This window comes from Quercus lobata, chromosome 5 (genome assembly GCF_001633185.2).
Source record: "Quercus lobata isolate SW786 chromosome 5, ValleyOak3.0 Primary Assembly, whole genome shotgun sequence".
NCBI lineage: Eukaryota > Viridiplantae > Streptophyta > Magnoliopsida > Fagales > Fagaceae > Quercus > Quercus lobata.
In genome coordinates, this window is record NC_044908.1 from 48964389 (window position 1) to 48979555 (window position 15167).

Here is a 15167-nt window from a genome sequence, read left to right on the forward strand (position 1 = left end):
TCTCAATAAATTTCAAGAATAATCTAAAGTTGAGAATGAGGTGCTCTGTAAAAACCCGTAAACCTCCAAACATTTTCTTTGCCTCCTTTGACTAGAGCATTTTTTTTTTTTTTTTTGGGGTATGATATTTAAATATTAGAACTTTTTTTTTTTTTTTTGGCTCAAAAAGATTAGATATTTCCAATCAAAAAAACATAAAGTAGAGTAAAAAAATAGATATGATGATTGATGACTAATTAGATACTCAGAAAGGCGTTACTAGATACATTACAGCCCCAAATTAGTTTACCAAAAAACAAAAAAAAAACCCAGGTTAGGAAGCACATTGAATTTTCACACGCGACTTGTAATAAAAAGGAAAAAATATTAGTTTCTCAAAAAAAAAAAAAAAAAAAAGGAAAAAATATTAAATATAATCCTTAATTATTAATTGGAGATTGGGGGTTTTGTTTTTCTTTTCCATCTGAAGCAAACACACACACACACACTATTTGTCTGATCCGACAACTACATCTACAGATTGTGCTCTCCGGAACAGTTTTGGAACAAGCGTGAATGCCCGTGCCAGGTAATTTTCTAGGGTTTTATTTTTTTGATGAATATAAAGCTCTAGGGTTCTTATTATAAAGTTTTTAATATTGGTTTCAATAATAAAATAAATTATGCAGAAAGAGATGGAATTTTCTGTGAAAAAATATAGCTGGAGGGAATTGGAACTCTTAACTGATTCATTTAGCGAAGAAAACTTTGTTGGAAACATAAAACATGGGAAAGTCTATCGGGGGAAAACTGAGCAAGGTCAAGAGGTTACTGTCAAAATTTGGTTTCGCTTTGAATCACAAAATAGGGATGTTGCCAACCGTCATGCCAATTATAGTCTTACAAGACTGGAGGTATCTATCTATCTATATACATTACATTACATAACATACTGCTTCCATTTATTTACTACTACAAAAGTTTTTTATTTTTTTATTTTTTTTTATTTTTTGTAGTCTGAATGCACTTTTCTGACACATCCAGATGGTATGAAGCACCCCAATTTGGTGAAGTTGATTGGATATTGCTGTGAAGTTGAAGATCACCACTTGGGTGTTGTCTATGATCTTAGATCAAAGGATACTCTTCTCAATCTCATAGACAAAGGTACATTTTAGTTTGTTCATTTTTCATGCATTAAATAACTTTAACCATTGATGCCAATATGCATAGGAAAAAGAAAAAAAAAAAGCCTAAATGACAAAGTTCTTTTAATTGCACTTGCAGATGATTTAAATTGGAACCAAAGAATGCAGTTGGCTCTTGCGATTGCCCGTGTGCTTGAGTATCTGCATTGTCATAATCCCCTTTACCAACTTCGCTTTGTTCACCCTGCTCTTATAATGCTTGATCAGGTAGGTCATCTTTGGTTTTCTTCACGCTCTCGATGGACAGATTGACTTACTTTTGTTTTTGTTTTTAGAAAAAAATGATTCCAAAATCTGGTCTAATTTGATCTTCATTGTTCCACAGGATTCCAATCCAGTGTTATTTGATTTTTTCATGCTATCTGGTGGAATTGTTGGTGATAAGCAGTTTGTGTCATACCGAGACAAGTCACATTTGTGTTATCTACCCTATTTAGATATCTACTTTAATGGTTTGGGTATGTCCATTTATATATTTCATTATTTAAATTTGTGTGCATATGTGAAATAATTGATGGATCTGAGATATACGTGAGAGTATGATAAGTAGATGCAACAATAATTAGAAATAATTCTTCTCTTGTGTCTGCATAATTACACAAAATTCGTTGAGTCGAGCCATTCCTTGCATTCTGCATTTGGAACCTTTTGTTTTGCTAGGATTTTTAACTTCTGCTATCTTGTGAATGGTCTTCCATCAGGTTTTTGTTGTAGTTGCTCTAGTTATAAGTCTGGTCGACCAATGTAGATTTTGACTGGTTTTCTAGTTGAACTTGATTGGAAAGTTTGCTTGGGTTCCTTGTTTACTAGGTGCCAGGCTTTTAACTTGAAATGGGCTATGCATTATCTTATCTGGACTGAGATGAATGAAGCCAAATCATTTTGCCTTTGTGTGATGCTCACATTGTGGTGTGGTACCATTACAATTTTGGTGTAAGGTGCTTCCCCTCATTAGGTGTGATGCTCACATTGTGGTGTGGTACCATTACAATTTTGGTGTAAGGTGCTTCCCCTCATTTGCTGTTTCACAGCTTCAAGTTGTTTTCCAGCAATCCTAATCATTCTCTACAAATGAGCCCTTTTGCTTTAACATCTAAATCTCAAAAGTGAGATTCCCTGTGAACTTTACTCTAACCCTTAATTATTACCAAAAAACTAGCTCTACCTCACTTACTATATAACATCCTAACCTGAATCGCTATAGCAGTATCTGGTCCATTTAATAATTTTTTTGGTGCTGAAACTGGAACTTTGATCACTTTTTAGTTTCAAATCTGCTGTCCTGCATCATTTTGGTTTCTGGTTCTGCCTTTTATCTTATCTATTTTAGCATCTTTGTGATTTTTTTTAAGCACTATCTTGTATCCTTACATAAGATGCAAAAGCTACTTATCAAAAAAAGAAAAAAAGATGCAAAAGCTAAATTTCTTGTTGATGTACATTTTAAAACTAGGAAGCCTTTGATAAACACTCATTATCCCTTCAACTAGCATTCAAGCATATGAGTCCAGAACAATATTTCTTGGGCACTAGTCATAGCATCCAAAAATCCGTAACCTAAAATTTGACTTAAAAAAATAAAAAAATAAAAAAAAATAATCGTTGTAATCCCAAATGGTATTTTCTCGATTTTTTTTTCATATTTTTTATTCTTTTAATGAATTTTAATCCCAAGAGCACCTATTTTTACTGTTAATTCAGTCATGATTTTGAATGTGTTGCAATAGAACATTCTGATTTTTGGATTATATTAATGGAATTCATGTCCATTTGAAAGATGTGATGTTGCAGTGCAAGATACCACCCTTTTTTTATAGGTTAATGTTTCTTACTTATGTATATGTATTCACCAAGTCAATCTTTTCTGTTATCCAAACACGGTTGTAGAAAAAGCATGTTGGAGCTTTCAATTAATTGTGTGTCATGGACACCAGTGACAAGTTTGAATGGTCTAAGATGGGAGAGGATTCTACTTCATTAGATGTGTATTTTTTGATTTTTTGGAGATATTTTCTCATCTTCTTTTTCCCTCAGATCTATTATGAAGTTTAATTTCAACCTAAAAATTATTTATAACTTATTTTAGGTAACCTTTGGGTGCAAATCCTGTGTACTAGAGGTTCCTCTTTATTGAATAAATTTTCTTTATCTTTAAACAAATAAAAACTGTTGTGTTAACTTTAGTTTGATGACTAATTTCATTAAATGATGTAGCTAGGAAAAATGGGAAAGGATCCAAATCTGAGCTGACAGATTTGGACAGCAAGTTGTGAACAGATGGCGTTAATGGTGTAGAAAAAGCGTAGGATTTTAGATTTGGAGGACAGCAAAGGGAGAAAACTTGATTTTAGATTTGGAGGACAAGAAAGGGAGAAAACTTGAGGATTCGGGGGCTGCTCTCAGTGCCAGCCCTTCCACTAGGCCAATTAGGCAATGGCCTAAGGCCCCTAGTGGAAGGAGGCCCCAAAATTTTGTAAAAAAATGGGTAGTATATATAGCCTGAAAAATTAAACTTCACCCCAACATATCAACAAATTATTTTTGGCCCCTACTAAATCTTGGAAAATAAATAAAGAAATAAATAAAATCTGCTCCATCCTTTTGACCCAACAAGAAGAAAATCTTCTGGTCTAAACAAAATCAGTTGTCTCAAAAATAAAGTCATTTAGCCTCTAGACAAACCAAAATTAACTACAAGATAGGTCTAAAAAAATTACACACAAAACAATTACAAATAAAAAACCCCAAATCCCAAATTTTTTTACCTGTATTGTTTCTCTCTCTGTCTTTCTCTCTTAGCTCTGCTTTAGCAATTTGCATAATCTTATTCTTCCTCTTCACTAGTCACTACTGACCCAATTTGAATCCCTTCTGTTGGTGGCTTGGTGTCATACCTTCACTTTTCTGTCTGATCTATTGTTCACACTCACACACTAGTAGAATTGGCTGAGGTATGACCTTCTCTTCTCTAGTTTGAGTTTATTTTCCTCTCTCTTTTCTGATCTAAGATTTGATATCTCTCTTTGACACACTCTCTCTTTGCTGCCCCTAGTCTTGACTCTTGTATTTTGGGTTCACTGCTTTTATTTTTTTCTAATACAATATTTTAAATCTGGGCTGTGGTTGACGTTGCTAATAATAAGACTTGTGGGCTGGAGTTTTGGTTTTACTCTTACTATATATTTTATTTAATCTTGCATTTTATGTATTTTTTTTAATGGGAGTGTTTTATTTTTATTCTAAATCTTGCGTTTTGGACCTTTTACTGTGTATTACTGCAACAAAAGACTTCAATCCAAAAAAAATAAAAACATTGGAACACGTAAAACAAAAAACAAAAGTAAATAATAGTACTAAAGGATTATCAAAAAAAAAAAGTATGCATCTCAAAAAAGAAATGTTGGGAAAACTGGAATACAAAAATTTAATTAGATAGTTTGCATCTCAAGGGCAAGAAAAATAAATTTAAATAAAATATTTTATGATATAAAAATATTAATTTTATTAATATGTAAATATAAAAAAGGCCTGTTTTAATTGTTCGCCTAACGCTTCAAAATGTCTAGGACCGGCACTGGCTGCTCTATTCTGTGAACAGTGTTTTTGGGGTTTTGAAAGTTTTAGAGAGCAATTTGATGAATAGCTGTTTTTGTGAACCCTTTTATGATATTGTGGGGAACTCACAAATTCCAGACGGCCTCTTTTAGTTATGTTGATATTTGGATGAAATATAGATTAGTCATGGTCACTATAATCTATCAGAAAGCGATGTTGATTATTATCAGAATACAGATCCCAAGTGTTGATTATTATTAGACTACACATGCAAAGTGTTGATTACTATCTGAATGCACATGCAAATTATGGAGATTTTAAGACATTGAATTAACAAACTCCTAGGCTTTGCCTTTTGATTTTGACCCCGCTTGTTCTTTAACTTAGACGTCTTGAATGCTTAACAGTTCTGTTTGTTATGTTCAACTACTGTAGCGGAATAGCTTGTACTCATGAGTCTTTTGGCATTGCAGTTTTGCTTTTTTTTCTTTATTGCACTTACAAAAATTTTCTGTAACAGGTGTCTGGTCGCTGAGATCGGATCAGTTTTCATTTGCTATTGTACTTATAGGGCTCATAAGTAAACGTGCCTTTAGTGGGGAGAATTGGAAAGATGAAACAGAAAAACCTCTGATCTGGGCTTCAGATCAATACCATATGAAATTGAAGTCTGGCTTCCAGCCAAATGACTGTCATCTTGTTCATGAGAGCCTGAAGGCAGAACCTGGTTTTCATGATCTTGATGGAGTATCACTAACAAAGATGATATTTCACTGTATGAACTTTCATTCAGTGAAACGTCCTACGATGTCGCAGATTGTTCAGTGTTTGCAGGGTTTACATGTTTTCAATGGTGATTTTGGTGTGGTGGAAGGTCTTTTACAGGGGTGGGACTCGTATACTTTTCCAGGGAAGAAAAAAAGCTCAAAATGGAAAGGATGTCTTAAGATTGCGTGTCTGGGTATGAAGGCTGATGAAATAGATCAGGGGAACAAGAAAGATGCTCAACGAATCAATCACTGATGAACTGTTTTCTTTTCTGTTGGAATGAACCAAATGTAAGGTTACTCTGGGAACTGGACTGGTATGAGAATACTTGATATATTGTTTTCTTTCCATTTTGTTGATGGACTTTGTGGTGATTGCAACTAGTAGATGAAACTACAATTTAAATTTAAGGTTTAATGCTAGCTCTATATTAGTGAAATATTTCAGATTAGACTTCCTTTTTGTTTCCCTGTAATTTTGATTAAATTGCTTCTGGATGGCTCTTAAAAGAGCATTTTGTATTTACTAAAAAGGGTCTATTTTTATCCTTTATATATATTTCGAATGCCAGTGATTAGATTTGACAAATTTTGTGTGATGATTTGGCAATAAGAGAAACTTAATATGGGGCTGAGCCCTACATTTATATTACTTGTGCAGTACTATATAGGTTGCAATTTATATTAGTTAGTGAAGGGGGTGTTTTTGTGAGTAGCTGTCATGTTGTCAAAATTACATCAGTTGTCACTTGATGGCTACGCGGTGGATATATAGACTACTTAATTGAAATCTCTTCAATATATCATCTCCCCAGTAATAGGAAAATAAATCCAACTTGTAATTCCAAATAAACTCATTAATTAAAAGTGCAGGTTGTTAATAATCAAAAGAAATACGAGCCAGTTTATTATAGGAAGTGGAGACATTCAAATCCAAAGTTGGTTGTGATATTTATTACTTTCAGAGCTTTATTTGTGATGTTAATAGTGAGTTTAGATGAGAATCTATAAGAATTTATCATACAATAGTTAGTAAAAATGTTGTAAAATAGTTTGTGTTTATATGTAGCATTACTCTTTATGGAAATTACACTTTACCTCTTAAACTATAACAATGCACATTTTATCTCCTTAAACTATACTCACTTTTATACTTACCCTCCCTAAACTATGAGAATACACATTTTACCCCCTAAATTATAACTTTTTTACACTTATCGTCTTAAATAATGAGAACACACTTATTTCCCTAAATTATTACCCATGGGATGAGGTGCAAAGTGTTACACGATTAATACTTTTGAGAGTAAATTAGTGTTACATGAGTAATAGTTTAGAGGGCGGCCGCGCGCCGCGGGGGGAGGGGGGGTGGGGAAGGGGGTGTAAAAGTGTGCATTCCCATAGTTTTAGAGGGTGTAAGTGTAAAATGTGGTATAGTTTAAAGGGTGGTAAAGTGTACTTTCTCCTTACTCTTTAAAAACATCCATATTAGATTATCTACTCTAAAAATTTATTTCAATAAATATTTATTCTTCTATATTTTTTATTATTTCCTTTACACTCTCATTCTCTCTAGAACCCTTCTAGTCTATTTCCTTCACACTTTCTCCCACTCTCTCTAGAATTCTCTCACTCGCTCCCTCTCTCTCTCAAAGACCTAGCACAACCCAAAATCACTAAGCAACCAGCCACCATCAATGGAGCAACCCACAATCATCAAGCAACTAGCCACCATAAGTCCATTTAGCCACCATCAACATAGCAACCCCACACTCATCACACTACAAAACATGTGGGCTATAGCCGCGTTTATTTTAGCCACGTTTACAAAAACGCAACTATAGCTAACCTATAGTCGCGTTTTTAGTAAATGTAGCTTAAATTATTGACCTATAGTTGCGTTTTCAAAATGCGCTATAGGTAAGATCTAAGTTGCGTTTATAAGTGTTTTTAGCCATGTGTTTTGGATAGGCCCTATTGTTGCATTTAAAAAAATGTGGCTATAGGACCAGTAGAGTAAACTTTTTTTTTTTTTTTTAAGATGACATATACCCACATTTATAAACCGTGACTTTAGCTTTCCTATAGCCGTGTTTTTAAAACGTGACTATAGTTTAGGTCTATAGTCGTGTTTATAGGATTTTAGAAGCACGATTATAGGTTTAGCTGATATTGTCATTAAAATAAAGCTCTTTGTTAGAGAATAAGCAATTATTAATGCAATATCACTGCTAAATACTCACCATATTTTTTGTAAATGCTACATAAATAGTAAAAAATAATTGACCTTTGTTAAAAAAATAAGCAGTTACTATGTAATATCACCCCTAAATACTCACCATATTATTTAATTACTTGAAAAATTATTGATGGAAAAATATAAACTTTTGGTAGAATTGTGATTACTGTAAAAATGAAAACATTAAAAGCTCTAATAAAAAGAATATCAACAGCCAATCATATAATTAACCATTAATAAAAAGAACATAAACAGTAAAAAATAGCTGACCTTTACTAGGACAATAAGCTGTTAAAAAAGCCTCACTTCATTGGCAATTGAGTTCCCAATTTTATGACAATCTCCTATGAACAAAAAAATTAAGACAATAAGCAGTTAAAAAAGTCTTACTTCGTTGGCAACAAAGTTTCCCAATTTTATGACAATCTCTTGTTAACAAAGAAAATTACACAAAATGCAGCACACATGGTCATTTTCTTGCAACTAAACAGGAATTAAGCATAACTAGATGAAAGAACGGCGTACTCAAACCTAAGGAATGCTTGGAATGCGTTTTGCAGAGCATAAACCAGAACCATTAAAATTGTGAAGAAAAATAAAATTGGAATGTGTAGGAGTGGAATTTCAGTTTTCTTTTGATTATGAAATTTTGGTTTTCTAATCTAAGAAATACGGTTGGATTTGGGGAAGGGAATAGGTGAGCTTCATATTCCAAAAGAAACATATAATTATAGAAGGGGAGGTGAACCCTAAAATCGATGATTCTTATTTGATATTAAAGAAACATAGCATTTTAATGAGAATGGACACTAATAAAAGGATAATTAGAAGTGGTCCCCATAGAAATTTAAATACATGGAGCAAGATTGGACTTCAACTCAAATTTTAATTAAACACTTTGAAAGATAATTATGTTGTGGTCCCACATAAATTTAGACATATGAAACAAAATTGAACTTTAATTTGAAATTCTAATTTGACTTTTCTAAGCTTTGCTTATATATATATATATATATATATATAGATTATTATTATTATTATTATTATTATTATTATTATTATTATTATTACAAGACAAACTAAAAATTTTCCTAAATACAAATTTGTAAAATCTCGACTTTAACAATGTGGGTTTGACTTTTTTTTTCTTTTATACTTTTGTTTATGCAAGCAAGAAAGAGACGTATAAGGATATCTTTTACCAATGCTCAAAGGGTTCCAACGACTAGGCTCGGCAAATCCCCAGCAGTTTAAGGAATGGGATATAACAATATTGAATATCCATGTTGACCGAGGAAATGACCAATTTCCACATGAATTTGAGATGTTTACAAGAAGAAACATCTTATTAATTTAGAAGCCAAGCATTTTAATTATGACCTCACCACTTAATCTTTATACGTTCAATATTTATAAAAGTTAAGATTTGAAGTTTAAATTATTGAGAATAAGGTTAATTTAATTGTTTGGAGGAGGAAAGAAAAACCAATCAAACACGAATGATTTGTGTTTATTTATTTATTTATTTTTTAGAATCTAATTTTATAAATTCGAAAATGCTGAAGCCATAAAGATTCAACCAAAAACTGGAAAAAATTTTGTTCTACATTTATTAAAACTTGTATACGAAGGAAAACAAGAATCAAAAATAGCAAAATTTACCTATAAATCTACAATTTTGTATGAAGAATTGAGGGGAAAAAATATGAAGCAAAACCTCAACTAGAATGTTTACATCATTATCTCACATTGGAAGCAACAGTATGAGCCCACAATCTTAGAGTGTCTTTCATGCGAGTCTCATTGTTCAAAGCAGGAAATGGAACCCTCAAATTCATCAATGGGTTTTCTCTCTTTCTCCTATCTAAAACCTCCCAAGCTTCAGAAAGATAAGGCCTTGGAATTGTAGACTCATCCACTGCCTCCTCTTCATCATCTTTCTTTCCCAATCTATGCAATCCAGGAATGACTGAAGCCAAGCTTGAATTCCTATCTTCTTCAGACAAAACAAAACCCAAATCCGTAAACCCTTTTAGCTATTCAAATTCAAGGTTTGATAAGCTCTTGCTTTCACCACTTTTCCTCCTACTAGCACTTCTTTTAACCTTCTTTTCGGACTATAATACTTCAAAATCTCTCTGTTTTGGTGTCTCTGATTCTGTGACCTCTTTTACAGAAAGGTTGGTATCGAGCTTTGGAGTGTGGAGGACCGAGTCGGGAGATAGAGAGCCATATCCGAAGCTTGTGTTGGAGCTCAATTGGTCACTAATGGACCTAGTATGGCGGGTAGAGATGCGTGAAATCTCAGGTTCTGATGGTTTTTCTTGGATTTCGTTTTCTGGGTTTGCTTCAAAACTTGATGGCTTTGTTAGATTTGGTTGCTTTGTGAAGATTTGATCCTCGAACCAACAATAATCAGAGAGCTTCATGAGTCCCTCTGCGTTCATCAATGGCTGCGGGCCTGCTGAAATATGTTTGGGTTTTCTAATTGTGTAATGTGTATGATGAGAGGCTGAAGCATTTAGGCTCGATATATACTCAATTTTATCACGGAATTGACCTTTATGTTGTAGAATATTACTCCAAAAAAGTTCAAATGCTTCAACTGGCTCAGAACACGTTTTTCATTTGGGTTACGTTTTTTAATAATTTTTTATGATAAGTAAGTTTCTTAATGGCCTTGCATTACTTTTTTTAGTTTTATTTAATATAGTGTGTTGTTTTTTCCAGGAAAGAACGTGATGTGAACGTGTTGGCTTTAATATGAAGTGGTAAAGCAATTGAATTACTCTTACACTCATCCATGTTTTGCCACACGCAAAGACATTCCTGATTATTATTATAATTATTATTATCTGATAATAAGTATATTATATAAACAAGAAAATTAGTGGGCCATAAAGGCAATACAGATTGTGTTACATCCCAAACCAATAAAGTTATACATCAAAAATAAAGATAAAAAGGTAACACCACACGAAGAATAGAATAAGGAAATTTTGTTGTAGGTAGACAGCCATCTTGCAAGGAAATCAGCATGAAGTTGACCTCTCTAAACAGTGATTAATCTTGTACAGGGGAATTTGGTTCAACAGGTTTTGTAATCATCACCAATAAGTGCATATTTAGCTTTTGAGAGATCATTATTGGTGAGCAAGCTAACAACATACCTGATTATTATTGCTTTGAGACACAATATATATTTATATATATATATATATAATAATTTTTTATACGGATTGGAATAAAATTACTTTTCTCTACGTTCATTATGGACTCTACTTCAGGCATACATATTACACAACAAAATATAGTCTTACAAGACTGGAGGTATCTATCTATCTATATACATTACATTACATACTGCTTCCATTTATTTACTACTAAATTTTGTGTGTGTGTGTGTGTGTAGTGTGAATGCACTTTTCTGACACATCCGGATGGTATGAATCACCCCAATTTGGTGAAGTTGATTGGGTATTGCTGTGAAGTTGAAGATCACCACTTGGGTGTTGTCTATGATCTTAGATCAAAGGATACTCTTCTCAATCTCATAGAAAAAGGTACATTTTAGTTTGTTCATTTTTCATGCATTAAATAACTTTTACCATTGATGCCAATATGCATAGGAAATAAAAAAATAAAAAGCCTAAATGACAAAGTGCTTTTAATTGCGCTTGCAGATGATTTAAATTGGAACCAAAGAATGCAGTTGGCTCTTGCGATTGCACGTGTGCTTGAGTACCTGCAATGTCATAATCCCCTTTACCAACTTCGATTTGTTCACCCTGCTCTTATAATGCTTGATCAGGTAGGTCATCTTTGGTTTTCTTCACGCTCTCAATAGACAGATTGACTTACTTTTGTTTTTGTTGTTAGAAAAAAATGATTCCAAAATCTGGTCTAATTTGATCTTCATTGTTCCACAGGATTCCAATCCAGTGTTTTTTGATTTTTTCATGCTATCTGGTGGAATTGTTGGTGATAAGCAGTTTGTGTCATCCCGAGACAAGTCACATTTGTGTTATCTACCCTATATAGATATCTACTTTAATGGTTTAGGTATGTCCATTTATGCGTTCATATATTTCATTATTTAAATTTGTGTGCATATGTGAAATAATTGATGGATCTGAGATATACGCGAGAGTATGATCAGTAGATGCAACAATAAATAGAAATAATTCTTCTCTTGTGTCTGCATAATTACACAAAATTCGTTGAGTCGAGCCATTCCTTGCATTCTGCATTTGGAACTTTTTGTTTTGCTAGGATTTTTAACTTCTGCTATCTTGTGAATGGTCTTCCATCAGGTTTTTGTTGTAGTGGCTCTAGTTATAAGTCTGGTCGACCAATATAGATTTTGACTGGTTTTCTAGTTGAACTTGATTGGAAAGTTTGCTTGGGTTCCTTGTTTACTAGGTGCCAGGCTTTTAACTTGAAATGGGCTATGCATTATCTTATCTAGACTGAGATGAATGAAGCCAAATCATTTTGCCTTTGTGTGATGCTCACATTGTGGTGTGGTACCATTACAATTTTGGTGTAAGATGCTTCCCCTCATTAGGTGTGATGCGTAAGAAGTTTGTTCTATTTCCTTTCACCTCTTTACTTCCTATTTGCTGTTTCACAGCTTCAAGTTGTTTTCAAGCAATCCTAATCATTCTCTACAAATGAGCCCTTTTGCTTTAACATCTAAATCTCAAAAGTGAGATTCCCTGAGAACTTTACTCTAACCCTTAATAATTACCAAAAAACTAGTTTTACCTCACTTACTATATAACATCCTAACCTGAATCCCTATAGCAGTATCAGGTCCATTTAATTATTTTTTGGTGCTGAAACTGAAACTTTGATCACTTTTTAGTTTCAAACCTGCTGTCCTGCATCATTTTGGTTCTGCCTTTTATCTTATCTATTTTAGCATCTTTGTGATTTTTTTTAAGCACTATCTCATATCCTTACATAAGATGCAAAAGCTACTTATCCAAAAAAAAAAAAAAAGGATGCAAAATCTAAATTTCTTGTTGATGTACATTTCAAAACTAGGAACCTTTGATAAACACTCATTATCCCTTCAACTAGCATTCAAGCATATGAGTCCAGAACAATATTTCTTGGGCACTATTCATAGCATCCAAAAATCCACAACCTAAAATTTGACTTAAAAAATAAATAAATAAATAATCGTTGCAATCCCAAATGGTATTTTCTCAATTTTTTTTTTCATATTTTTTATTCTTTTAACGAATTTTAATCCCAAGTGCACCTATTTTTACCGTTAATTCAGTTATGATTTTGAATGTGTTGCAATAGATCTGATTTTTGGATAATATATAATGGAATTCATGTCCATTTGAAAGATGTGATGTTGCAGTGCAAGATACCACCCTTTTTTTATAGGTAAATATTTCTTACTTGTGTATATATATTCACCAAGTCAATCTTTTCTGTTATCCAAACACAGTTGTAGAAAAAGCATGTTGGAGCTTTCAATTAATTGTGTCTCATGGACACTAGTGACAAGTTTGAATGGTCTAAGATGGGAGAGGATTCTGCTTCATTAGATGTGTATTTTTTATTTTTTTGGAGATATTTTCTCATCTTCTTTTTTCCCTCAGATCTATTATGAAGTTTAATTTCAACCTAAAAATTATTTATTACTTATTTTAGGTAAGCTTTGGGTGCAAGTCCTGTGTACTAGAGGTTCCTCTGTACTGAATAAATTTTCTTTATCTTTAAACAAATAAAAACTGTTGTGTTAACTTTAGTTTGATGATTAATTTCATTAAATGATGTAGCTAGGAAAAATGGGAAAGGATCCAAATCTGAGCTCACAGATTTGGACAGCAACTTGTGAACAGATGGTGTTAATGGTGTAGAAAAAGCGTAGGATTTTAGATTTGGAGGACAAGAAAGGGAGAAAACTTGAGGATTTGGGGGCTGCTCTCAGTGCCAGCCCTTCCACTGGACCAATTAGGCAATGGCCTAAGACATTGAATTAACAAACTTCTAGGCTTTGCCTTTTGATTTTGACCCTGCTTGTTCTTTAACTTAGATGTCTTGAATGCTTTACAGTTCTGTTTGTTATGTTCAACTACTGTAGCGGAATAGCTTGTACTCATGAGTCTTTCGGCATTGCAGTTTTACTTTTTTTTTTTTCTTTATTGCACTTACAAAAATTTCCTGTAACAGGTGTCTGGTCGCCGAGATCAGATCAGTTTTCATTTGCTGTTGTACTTATAGGGCTCATATGTAAATTTTCCTTTAGTGGGGAGAATTGGAAAGATGAAACAGAACCTCCGATCTGGGCTTTGGAGCAATACAATATGAAATTGAAGTCTGGCTTCCAGCCAAATGACTGTCATCTTGTTCATGAGAGCCTGAAGGCAGAACCTGGTTTTCATGATCTTGATGGAGTAGCACTGACAAAGATGATATTTCACTGTATGAACTTTTGTTCAGTGAAACGTCCTACGATGTCACAGATTGTTCAGTGTTTGCAGGGTTTACATGTTTTCAATGGCGATTTTGGTGTGGTGGAAGGTCTTTTACAGGGGTGGGACTCGTATACTTATCCAGGGAAGAAAAAAGGCTCAAAATGGAAAGGATGTCTTAAGATCGCGTGTCTGGGTATGAAGGATGATGAAATAGATCAGGGGAACAAGAAGGATGCTCAACAAATCAATCACTGATGAACTGTTTTCTTTTCTGTAGGAGTGAACCAAATGTAAGGTTACTCTGGGCACTGGCCTGGCATGAAAATGCTTGATATATAGTTTCCTTTCCATTTCGTTGATGGACTTTGTGGAGATTGCAACTAGTAGATGGAACTACAATTTAAATGTAAGGTTTAATGCTAGCTCTATATTAGTGAAATATTTCAGATTAGACTCCCCTTTTGTTTCCCTGCAATTTTGATTAAATTGCTTCTGGATGGCTCTTAAAAGAGCATTTTGTATTTACTAAAAAGGGTCTATTTTTATCCTTTATATATATTTCGAATGCCAGTGATTAGATTTGACAAATTTTGTGTGATGATCTGGCAATAAGAGAAACTTAATATGGGGCTGAGCCCTATATTTATATTACTTGTGCAGTACTATATAGGTTGCAATTTATTTTAGTGAGTGAAGGGGGTGTTTATGTGAGTAGTTGTCATGTTGTCAAAATTACATCAGTTGTCACTTGATGGCCACGCGGTGGATATATAGACTACTTAATTGAAATCTCTTCAATATATTATCTCCCCAATAATAGGAGAAAATAGAAAATAAATCCAACTTGTAATGCCAAATAAACTCATTAATAAAAAGTGCAGGTTGTTAATAATCAAAAGAAATACGAGCGAGTTTATTATAGGAAGTGGAGATATCCAAATCCAAAGTTGGTGGTGATATTAAATTCTTTTTGAGCTTT

The 15167-nt window shown here is 33.3% G+C and overlaps 1 protein-coding gene across 3 annotated transcripts; it reads left to right on the top strand.

Moving 5' to 3' along the window:
- Positions 1–423: 423 nt before the first annotated feature.
- On the top strand, positions 424–14639 carry LOC115988364 (probable serine/threonine-protein kinase PBL21). Of its 3 annotated transcripts, XM_031111895.1 has the most exons (7): positions 427–568; positions 669–893; positions 996–1146; positions 1267–1394; positions 1513–1645; positions 5263–5769; positions 14399–14429. In XM_031111895.1, exons 2-6 carry the CDS (start codon positions 675–677, stop codon positions 5763–5765), a joined length of 1134 nt encoding a protein of 377 aa, XP_030967755.1. In that variant the 5' UTR covers positions 427–568; positions 669–674; the 3' UTR covers positions 5766–5769; positions 14399–14429. The 3 variants fall into 3 exon arrangements, with proteins under 3 accessions (XP_030967756.1, XP_030967755.1, XP_030967753.1); XM_031111896.1 differs by lacking the exons at positions 996–1146; positions 1267–1394; positions 1513–1645; positions 5263–5769 and adding exons at positions 11161–11311; positions 11432–11559; positions 11678–11810 and having other exon boundaries at positions 424–568; positions 13944–14639; XM_031111893.1 differs by lacking the exon at positions 14399–14429 and having other exon boundaries at positions 5263–5961.
- Positions 14640–15167: the final 528 nt, after the last annotated feature.